Raw genomic sequence first — 11639 nt, 5'->3', positions numbered from 1 at the left:
TTAACAGGTCACACAATGCCCAGCAGGTGGCACTCTTTCCTTGCATTGGTTGAAATACAAATACAACAGAATACAATAAACTAAAGGCTAGTGTGCTTTCCATAACATGCTGAATTATATTAAACTGTCAGGGAGAAATTGGCAATTAATAGGGCAGACTTCCTCAATATACAACTATGACACAATTGAAGAAAGCTATGCATTTTTTTGCATTTCTAAAAACACAAAATCTGCTCCAGCCTTGTACTTTTTGCAAAAAAAAAAAAAAAAAATCAATAAAACCAGATATTTATTTGAAGAGGGAAATAATTGCTTGCACAGCAACAGAACCCTAAATATTCAAAAGAGTCATGGAGTCATGCTTTAGAGTTTTACGTTCTTTAAGTCAATTAAAAAAAGTGCACAACGTATGTTGTGTAGGAACATGTCTAATAGAAGCAGCAGATTCTCTCTTCACTTCAATGCTTAGATGCGGTCATCAACTTTCAAAAAAGACACAAAACAACACCAAGCGCATTATAAGAGCGATAAGATTACTTTCAAATGATTGCATATTCATAGCAGCAAACAGGCTTGACATGAAAATGATGATGTGAAAACGGTGATGTATTTACTCCTGGAAGGATTAAAAAGTAAACACCTGATTGTTTTGACTGTTGGCAGATAAATAACTTCATGCAGCTTACTTAATTGGATTTTTTTTAACACATTAAAGTCTTTTTTTTAATTACATCATCAATAATAATTTGTATTGAGTTTAATCTTTTTTTTTCTTGACGCAACAGCATTCAAGGTTGAAAAATATTGTTTATTATTTAAAAAATAGCTTTCAAAATACAAATTTTTTTTATAAAGGTAAAAGGCTTGCACAGTGCTTCATTTGTCAGGTAGAGGTATTGAGTATTTAAGATAAATCACATTTTAATTGGCATATAAATGTGAGCATTGTATTATTTTTTTGTTTTTATTCATAGCTAATTATTATGCCTTGCATGTAAAGTGACAAGCATGCATCTCATTCCATTAATTTCTTTATAACAATACGTTTTTACAAAGAATGTTTTCATTATATCATTATATACATTTATATAAAGTTTTTCAAAAGCCAAATCTGGATTAAAAGTAGGGCTAAAGGGACTTTTGTGGATGTGTGTGGCATCGAGCTCTGCGTGACTTTCTGGACCAGACCACCTAGTTTTGGTCTCCGGTTTACAGACACAATCTGAGCTGAACACAACCACTTGTTTAAGCAGACAACCTTTCTTCACTAAGCTGTCCATTAATGTTCTTAGTGGTCATCCTAGAACTATCTGCAGTTATTTAAATCAGTATCTCTGGCTTAATCATTAGTAGCATTGACCTGAGGCTTGTCTTGATAATCTACAGCAATATATTCTATTTACAAAATAAAGTTGGCTATATTGTATTGAACTATTATTTCTCCTTAATACTTTTTTAATGTGCTGATTATATATTTACAGGCTGTTTGCACAGTTCATTTGAAATAAGAACTTTGACCAAAGAAACATCCCTATTAAAGTACCCTTTTCCTCTTATTATTTTCCTATCCGAGATCTTCTTGACTGGGCTGGTTTACATTTCTCTGCCAAAATGTAATTAGAAACGGAGGACAAGTAAGAAACCTGTCTCCCAGTTCGCTTTCTTGTGTAAAAACTTGCACGCAGAACAACTTCTCTGTGCCCAGCGTGGTGAAGTGTGGCGTTACTTCGTAAATAAGTCCACAGCTCTCTGCTATTGCTGTAGGGCTGTTGTTGTTGTCCAGCGTTATGGGATTTGGACCAGTGGTTCTGACGTCCAACTGTTCATTTCCCTCTGCTGATACGTCCACAGGCACCACCACATACGCGTTCTTGAAACTATCTCCTGTGAGGCACTTCAACGTGGTAGACCAGCAGTATTCCCCGGGGTCTCCTGTTCATAAAAATCAATTGATAAATGACTTAAAATGACTCGGATTAGATGTGAAGGATGTAAATATTACCATTTGATGCCGGCAGCTAAAAAAATAATAATTTTTATATGGTAATTGTAAAAATGTCTCTAAAAAATCACTTAGTTTATTTAAAAAAAACAAGCATAAAGCTCATGACAGATTTTAGCTGCAAAGATAATAAAATATATATTTATACAGACATGATCACTTACTTATCATATCCAATCACCTACATAATAATCTACATTGTTGAGGTTTAAAGGTTCTACATATTCTTAACTATGCATTATTATAATTTCATTATCATATGGTTTAAAGTAAGGAAAACTAAATAATTGGCATCTTTAAATAATAGTATGAATGTGAACTGAAACTAGATTTCTTGCATATAATAAAAAAGTTTCTATACATTAGTTAGTGATGTATCAAAGGGAGTTTCTGTGTCCAACTCTGCCAAAGTCTCTTTGTTTCTTACCTTCTGTGGAGTCTGTCATCCGTATGTTGTGGTTGTCCTGAAGTTGCAGTTTTTTAGCATATGTCATTGAACTGCACGCTATCAAACAGTCCGTTGGTAGTTTCATGGAGCTGGGCTTCAGCATCAGCAGCGTTTCTTTCTCTGAGCACTTGACTGCCCCAGTACCCAGCAAAAGATGGGACATCAAGCCAAAGGACACCCAAATGCTGAAATACCCCATCATTCTATCCGCTGATGATCTTAAGAGACTAAACTAACTGTGCACAGACGCCTGCAGCATGAGTGAAAACATCAGTAGCCAGTCAAAAAGACTGCAGAGTATCAAAGTTCCTCTGAGCAGCACCTGGTCTTTCGAAACACACAGCCAACATTTCTTCAGCTCAGATTTCCCTCCCTCTTGGCTTCATTTCATCAATTTCTGCTTGTCAAGCAGGCATAAAGGACTAGCTTTAGAAAGAGCTTCATAACATCAATCCTTCACTTTTAAGGATATCAAGGCATTAAACTGACGGAATAAACAAACAAAGCATTTGAGTAAGTTTTTATTCAAATAATTAAAAGCAAGAAATCACAGAATCATTACAAATGATTAGAAAAGCAAAGGAGTGTCCTAAAAATTGGGTCTAAAAGTGTTTTTTTTTAACTGAATAGTTGCACACGGTGTAAATAAAACTCAAAAACTTAAACTGTGAGGTAACTTTGTGACGTTAATACAAGAATTACATAAAAGTACTGAAAAAAATGAGAATTGTCACCACTAATAAATCATATTAATTTACATAGATAAAAACAACAATAAAACAATAAAAAAGCACTGAATGTATATTGAATATTGAGAGAAGCATTTTTTAGCAGTAGATCTACAGCTAAAAAAAAACAACAGGGAAATAAGTGTTTCAATTTTAAAGTTTGAATAATTAAAACATGAAAAAGAATTCTTACATAGGAAAAATTGATAAGATATACACTGCAAAAACGATCTTAAAACGAGTAAAAAAAAATTCAAATAAACGTATTTACCCTTAATTTGAGTTGGTAGATACAATGATCTGCCAATGGAATTAGTATGTTTAGCCTCAAAATAAGAGAATTAGATGCAGTTGCAGCTGCAGTTTTTTTTTCTTATTTAAAATGTAAATTGTATTTTTTTACTTACCTGCTTAATTCAAGAAAAATGCACTTAATTTAAGAAAAATTTACTTACTTAGATTTAATTTTTTTGCAGTGTATACATATAAATGATCATCTAAGAGTTTAGCACATTTGAATTAAAGTCTCTTTGATAAACATAGAGGCATTTGTTTGTTAGAAAAGACTGGACATTTCACATTACCAGTGGAGAGTCGGTCTTATTTGTTGTCAGGTTCAAATTAAACCGACACCAGGTTTTAATTGCAGGGTGTTTTTCTGTAAACATTCTGAATGTTCCATCACTGCACTTTAATTATTCTAAAAACACAAATGCTGTTTCCTTTAAAAGGTGGAATGCCCAAAGGTTGTATGCCAAGTAATGACTTGGAATAAAAAATTGTAAAAGTGTTTTTATTTATTCCCTAATCTTTGTTGATTTAGTCTTTAACTGATGAAATTTTACATTTTTGGTACTTTTATATGACCTTACTTTGTACTGTTTTTATGAATACAGTAATTTTACAGCTTTGAGTAAAAAAGAAGACTATAATTATTATAATTTCATGAGGTTTAAAGTTTGATTACTTTTATAAACATTCTAGAGATTCCAAACCAAGCGTTCACTTTAAATCAATATAAGGCAATGTAAAATATACACACTTATTTTCGACCCTGGATTCCCTGCTGAGAACAAATTGTAATCTTTCCCATAGGAGGACATAGTGGCCTCACTATTCAGTGAAGAAAAAAAAAAAAAACTGGCGTGTGGAGTATTTGGCATAGCCCTCTCTCACATTTTTGAAAGGAACACTGAGTAACTGTTAGCAGCTATAAATAAATCAACTGTCCTCGAGAGGATCATTCATGTACATGTCATCGGAACCTTTCTATGGTCTTTTCCTGCTGAATTAGATTGAAAATCAAAGCTTTTAAAAATACAATATCTTTTTTTCATGTCTTTGATGCTGATTTTTTGTTAAAACAGCACATTTATGTAGTGGTCATGGGCAGAAACATATTTTTTATTACTTGCAGGCTCAAGAAATCTGTTTTCAGTACAAGGGAGCAGCAGGAATTCAAAACCGAGACTTTGCTTTGGTTCCCACGATTACTGCTGAGTACACTAAATAACAATTAAAGATAGAGAAACAGACAGCAATACAGGTGGGCGATCTGTGTACAAAGATGTTTTGGGATTTTATGCCAAAGACTGCAGGACATACCCCAGTCTATTCTACACTGGGCTGCTGGGCGTTCCCAGGTCTGCAGCCACAGCTTCTTGTCAGCATCACCGGAGAGATGACAATGGCGCCGGCTTCATCCATGTAGACCAGATTAAGGTTTTCTTGCAAGGTGGGCTGGCAACATGGCAAATGGCCCTAAATGCACAAACAGATCAAAAGTCAGTCAATCCTCTTATACACAAACTTTGTTGCTTCGTAAAAAGTTGCAATACTAAGTTGTGCTAGAATGAAAACACGAAAACAACAAAAGATAGTCAGAGTTTACAAATAGGGAATACTTAGATCAATACATCAGAACTGGCATTCAATAATATATATTTATACATGCATCGCATTTATGTTTTTCTAGAAGTTGAGCAAACATTTCGGGTCTATAGTTTGTCAGGATGCATACCTGTGTGCTGGCATCCTGGACACTGGAGGAGGAGGAGGGACATTGCATGGTGCCATCTGCAGGGTTGCACAGAGCACACTGAACAATGTTCAGGCTCAAAGGATGGATTACCCAGCTGTCCCAGCCCAGGTCTAAAAGGTACAAAATGTGAAATCAGATCACAGAAAAAACTGTTTCTGTGTATTAATTTTTACTGTGTATTAATTTTTAGAGGGCCCGGTGGCGCCAGTGTACGGCAGCCTCGCTTCTGTCAGTGAGCCCCAGGGCAGCTGTGGCTACAATGTAGCTTGCCACCATCAGTGTGTGAGTGTGTGTGTGAATGGGTGAATGAATGTAGTGTAAAGCGCTTTGGTCAAGTCTCCTAACTTGAATAAAGGCGCTATATAAGTACATGCCATTTACCATTTACCATTTACTGATTGTTCAATACCTTTCATGAAGATCTCTGAGGCTACAGAGCAACATCTCATTCCTGTGCTGTTTCCACTGTCCTGCGGTACAGGGTAATCAGCAGCTGCTGAAGAAAGAGGGAGATTGTCAGCTTAAGTGACATAACGCACGGTTGGTTCCAAACATCCAGACCTGGCCTTATGGATTCCACTTACCTGCAATCTTCCTGACACTTTGAGGGATAGTGGTGAATGTTCTCAGCCACTGCTCACGGACGCTATCTATTGTACCAGCCGGCACCTGTGGCTCAGTCTGCATGTTGAGAGCCCTCAGCAGACCCTTTCTGATGGACTGCAATGACTCATCCTGGCACCTGAATATTACAATCATCACATTTTATATTCTTACATACATTTTTATCTAAAATGTATGTATACACAGCAGTTTAAACTAGAATTTGTAATGTAATAAGCTAACATTGTTATGAAATGTCATAAATCTGAGAGGGAGCTGAGGTATTTTGTGATAAAAGGTGGACACTTGAAGGGAACGATTTAGAACAAATGTTGTAAAATGACCATGAGACACAGAGAAATTACAATTCAACCATATTCCATAATGGTAAACCTTTACAAAATATTTCATGTATAGAAATAAACACAAAATCTTACACAACATCAGTACAACTTATTGGATGACACTGACCTTTGATGGGAAAACTGAGAATTAGCTGAAGTTGCAGGGTCCTCACTGAGCGGATGCAGGACGAATGCAATCACCACTGAAGACCCAAGACACATCAAAATACTTATGATTGCAAAATACATAGCGGTGGAACAGTGTGGCCAAGGCAGGTTCCAAGACAACAAAGAGGATAGTTCTTCACGTACTTCTTCTGTGGTACTGTTAGTTGGGGCCTGGGAACCTGAGTTTTTATCTTCTTTCACCCCAGTGTGGCCTTGAGATACTAACACGGTTGTCTTGCCCCCCTGCTCTGTGTGAAAAAGTGCTAGGAGGATGATCCAGCAGGGGAAGACCAATAGACAGACCCAAAAGAAACATTTCGGAATGAAAGGTGGGAAGAAGACTAAATTAGCAAAGCCACACATGCTGCAATATGTGCTTAAAAGTGCATCACAGGACAGAGCTTAGACTGTTCCAGTTTTTTTTTTTTTTTATGCAGTTCTGGAGTTATTTTGCCAAATGTAGAGTGTAATAACGATCCCTTAAAAAGTATTCACACCTTTCACCACCTTTTTTTAAGTTACAACCATACAGTTCAATGCATTTCAATTTGATTTTATGTTATGTCCCAACAGAAAGGAGCACATACTGCCAAGTGAAAGAAAACAGATTAATCCACTCATTTGTCCATCTGTCCATCCTCAACAGAAAAAAATGCTGACCTCTATCTGACTCTTAAGTCCTTTAGTGTTTGCAGCAAGAGGCTGCATATATGCTATAAGTTTGTGAAGAGCGTGATCTCTACTGCCATCATCTACTGGGGTTACAGCATCAGAGTGAATTACATAAAAAAGCTCAACATGCTAATAAAGAGGCCAGCACTGATCAGGGAACTCCTCTAAAAAATGTTTCACAAAGAAGAATTCTTCATAAAGTAAAGAGCATTGTGGACAACCTGTCAAACAGCAATAGAGTGTCTTCAGTCAGAGGCTTTTTCAGTTCCGGTGCAAGACAGAACTCTATAGGAGATCCTTCTTGCATATTGCTTTAAACCTTTGAGATCCAATAACAGTTTATTTCCCATTTGGAATGAATAAAACATGTTTAAATAAGGTTAAATTGAATTAAATTCTAGTTGACCTTACTTTTGAATTGAATAAAATAAAGTAAAATAATAAATTAATAAATTGAACTTAATTGAATTGAATCGAATGGAATGGACTTTACCTGACTTGACTTGAATTGAACCGAGCCTTTTTTAAATAAAATAAAATAAAGTAAAATTTAATTTAATTTATTTAAATACTCAGTGGAGCAGTGGGTAGCACCCCTGCCAGAAGCATCTGGGTTTGATTTCCGGATCAAATGGATACCAGAACCCCTCGTGACCCCAGCTGGGATAAAGCTTGACAGAAGATGGATGGATTGATAAGAAGGTTCTCGGGTTAATTCCTGGCTCGGGGTCTTTCTGCATGAAGTTCTCATGTTCTCACTGTGCATGCATGGGTTCTATCTGGGTACTTCGGCTTCCTTTCACAGTCCAAAAATATGACTTTTAGGTTAAATGGCTTCTCTGAATTGTCCTTAGTTGTGAGTATGTGAGTGAATGGTTGTTTGTACACTGTGTCTGTGTTGCCCTTCGACAGACTGGATACCAACTGGAGATAGGCACCAGGACCCTTTGCGACCCCAGTAGAGATAAGCCGGTCAGAAATGAATGGATGGATAAATTAAATTAAATCAAATTAAATTGAATTGAATCGAATTGAAGTGAAGTGAACCACACCTTTATTAATATAGGTATTCTCATTGAGATCATCTAATTTTCAGAAAAGTCCTTTTTTAATAAAATTCAATAAAAAAATATTTTATCTAATTTTACCAAAATATTAATATGGTTATTTTAAACCTCTGACTCAGTTAAATAAGCCATTAAAATATGAGTTAGAAAGTTATATTTCCTGGCTTAACATAACGAGTATCCTCCTCTGATAAAGATAGCAATGGTGTTATTCCCTTGCAGTTGTTTATCAAGGCCACGATAGAAATGTAACAAACAAATGTGGAAAAAATGCTGCAGGTGATGTTGCAATCTTGGTGCCAGAGGGTTGGAAAAAAAAAGACTTCACAGAGTTAAGCGCTACACTACACACTCGTTCTTTGTCCTCTGGTGCCCTCAAACAAGATCCTTTGCCAAAAATGGAGCTGAAGCAAAAACTTTCTCATGAGGCCTAAAACGGGGTATCTGATCAGGTGCACTGGATATCAAACCATATTTCATCCAGAGAGCAAGAGGAATGTCTGCTACAAGCAGAAACAAGACTTGTGGTTTTCTTTGTGCTTAATATTGCATGTGAGATGGACCTGCAGAAAGAATTCATGACAGCATTTTGCACTGCAGTATCTCACGGAAGGGTTTATACCCTGTAAAAGTTTTACAGGTTTGGTTACAACCATTAACTTTAATTTATTTATTTATTTGAATTACTGATATGAGGTCGTAAATAATTTTAAAGTGAAATGAAAATCCCGCTTCATTTTTTGTTTGTTTGCTAGAAACTAAGACATAAAGAGTGCTGCATTGATTTGTATGAGAGACTTTATTCTGATATCCTTAAATAACATCCAGATTTTGGAGGTTACCAATCTAGTAAATATAGACCGCTTATGAATAATCTGAACACACCATTTCAACTGTAAAGGCGTGTGGTGGCAGTAACATGCAAAGGGGGCGCCACACAATGGCAACCCACTGCTCCCCAAGGGAATGGGTTAAATGCAGAGGTACATTTCTCCCGTGTGAGATAGATTATTATTATTATTATTATTGTTATTATTATCATTATTATTATAATTATATCAAGGAAAGAGGAACTAGTAAAACAGGTAGGAGGATCGGTGGAAATTAAAGTCAGTCCTTGAGAAAAAAAAATATTTGAGGCTGCAAAAAGACTTAACCTGGGCTTAAGTTTAAACTAATTTGAAAAGAAATAGTAAAAAAAAATATTTTCTATTATGCAAAGATAACTGAGACACTGAGACAAATACTCCAAAATGTTACTACTGAAAAAAAATACTAAGTAATGACAAAATGCAACTGCATACTAGATGTCTCCGCTTTGTATTCATAAAAATAAATTAAAACATATCATTTACTTCAAATGACAAATATACAGACAACTTTGTGCTGGATTATCAAATATTATCTATACAAAAGACATTGATTTAAAATTTTGGAGGCTGTTGAGGAGGTCTCCGATGCAAACAAGAAATTTGCATCTGTTGAGGTGTGGAATGATTGATTTGAGGATGGAAATTCTAGAAACATACAAAAACATATAAACACACAAAAAAAAAAGCCAAAGAAAAATAGGCCCTGATACCAATAGTTACCAGGGAAAGAGCAACAATAAAAAACCAACAACCTTACCTGGACTGTAAACATCACCTCAACGATCAAAAGGGCACAAAAGTGCATCAACCCATCCTCATGACTTTCTACAGAAGCACCATAGAGAGCGCTCTGACCAGCTGTCCCACTGTCTGTTGTGGAGGCTGCAGCGTAGGGGTGTGCAAAATAATCGTCATGATGATGCATCGTGATTCTAATTTTCGTGATCTACTGCATCGATTCTTGATGCCAAGTATCGATTGTTAATTTAAAAAAATTAATAAATAAAATTGCATGCTTGGTTGGAGAACATCAGCCAAAAAACAAGTGTAATACAACTTCCAGTCTAGTAGATGTCGCTGCGGATGTGTTGAAGCATGCTGCCTTGTGTCACAAGCATTTCCGGCCGCGGGATTCTGCGCTGAGTCATTCAAAAACAAAACATGGAGGAGAAAATATTGCAATGCATCGCAATAATTCAAGTATCGTGATGCATCGTGATAGAATCGAATCGTGGCCTATGAATCGTGATTCGAATCGAATCGTGACTTCTTTGGCAATACCCACCCCTACTGCAGCGCCTCAGCAGAGAGGATCATCGAGGCTCCTCTTCCCTTCATAAAAGACATTTTATCCCAGTGCTGCGTTTCCTGAGCCTGTAACATTATCAATGACCCCTCACACCCCCACCATGGACTGTTCTCCCTGCTGCCCTCTAGAAAAAGGCTTTGCAGCATTTAATGCAGGTAATAAAGTCTAAGTCTAAATCATATGAAGACCAGGTGAGTCCGACCAAAAGGAAAGGTTAAAAAGTCAGGGTCAGTTTCAAAATACAGCACAAAAATGTAATAACAGATCTGAAACCTCCATGAAATCCGGAAAAATATGAAAATATTTATATGGTAATATCAAGATATCTGTTATATGCTTATATCGAGGTTTTCAGTTATATGTCAAGGTTAGGACAGTTGAGATGTCTGTCAGGATCTATTACCAACAGATGAATGGTTTTGGAAATATGAAGAAAATATTTGGTGTGGTAATGGATCAGATGCTTGACAAGTCTCTACAAAACTGCTGAGATCTCTATCACAGCTCTCATTATAACCCATTATCTGCAGGTCGGAGCTTCTCTTTTTGTTCAAGGTAGCAGGATTGTAAGCACGTACACACATTTGAAAATATATTTGACGTGTTACGTAATAAATATAACCTTAAAGCTATGATACATGATTCATAAGCACTTACCATTTCTAGTTACATTCATATCAAAAGAAAGTATTCTCTACCAAAACAGCCATGTGTCTTTGCATAGTCTGACCTTGTCTATTTTAGTCGTATATTCTTCATGTCCTACTCTGCTGCCTCTTTCAGTAAGCTTTGTGAGGTCATTAAAGTTTATTTGCTTTCATACTTGGCTGACTTCAATGTTCTCCTGTTTTCAGATGAGGGCCTTAAACTGAGTTAGTTTTCTTTTTTTGGATCTTATCCCCCAAAGGCTGAAAAAATTGATTCTACTTGTAATAAATAGGAACCAGCTTCTGCAATAATTATGCATGTTCTGAACTTGTCTAAGTAGTTATCAGCACATTTGCCTTGCAGAAAGAAGGTACTGAACTCAAGTCACGGCCAGGGACTTTTTTTTACATCAGCACATAACCTCTATAGGCATGTGGGTGGTCTATGTGCGTTTTAAATGAATTATCATTCTTTCAACTTTTATTTGTAAGATTTATGTTTTTTTTAAACATACGTTTTAGAGTAATGTTTCTTAATTGATCAATACTGTTTGGCACTCTTGAACACTGACTCTCAATATATTATATAAATCCTATATTTTTATTAGAAATGATTAACAATTGTTTATTAAAAATGTAAAACTTTGTATGAATTAAAACTTGTGTTTCTCACACAACATACAGTATTGTTATTTATCTCCATAAAGCTACAGGGTATTTTAAAACTCCATATGTATT

At 35.9% G+C, this 11639-nt stretch overlaps 1 protein-coding gene across 2 annotated transcripts; it reads right to left on the bottom strand.

The window, feature by feature from the left end:
* Positions 1-2995: 2995 nt before the first annotated feature.
* Positions 2996-6520, bottom strand: gsdf (gonadal somatic cell derived factor). 2 transcript variants are annotated; one of them, XM_038275075.1, is made up of 5 exons: positions 6294-6520; positions 5804-5961; positions 5629-5715; positions 5199-5329; positions 2996-4939 (listed from the first exon to the last, which is right to left on the bottom strand). In XM_038275075.1, exons 1-5 carry the CDS (start codon positions 6413-6415, stop codon positions 4790-4792), a joined length of 648 nt encoding a protein of 215 aa, XP_038131003.1. In that variant the 5' UTR covers positions 6416-6520; the 3' UTR covers positions 2996-4789. The 2 variants fall into 2 exon arrangements, with proteins under 2 accessions (XP_038131003.1, XP_038131004.1); XM_038275076.1 differs by having other exon boundaries at positions 5629-5712.
* Between the last annotated feature and the right edge of the window lie 5119 nt (positions 6521-11639).

This window comes from Cyprinodon tularosa, unplaced genomic scaffold (genome assembly GCF_016077235.1).
Source record: "Cyprinodon tularosa strain WSP-4 unplaced genomic scaffold, ASM1607723v1 ctg94, whole genome shotgun sequence".
Taxonomy (NCBI): Eukaryota; Metazoa; Chordata; class Actinopteri; order Cyprinodontiformes; family Cyprinodontidae; genus Cyprinodon; species Cyprinodon tularosa.
The sequence above is the reverse complement of the archived record's forward strand: the minus strand, read 5'-3'. Positions and strand labels throughout refer to the sequence as shown.

Bases quoted from the DNA above. Each gene is read 5' to 3' on its own strand.
- gsdf (XM_038275075.1), bottom strand. From the start codon at position 6,415: ATGTATTTTGCAATCATAAGTATTTTGATGTGTCTTGGGTCTTCAGTG. The intron at 5,716-5,803 runs GTAAGTGGAATC...CTCTTTCTTCAG, and splicing joins AAGTGTCAGGAAGATTGCAG to CAGCTGCTGATTACCCTGTA. The intron at 4,940-5,198 runs GTATGCATCCTG...TTGTGCATTTAG, and splicing joins TCCAGGATGCCAGCACACAG to GGCCATTTGCCATGTTGCCA.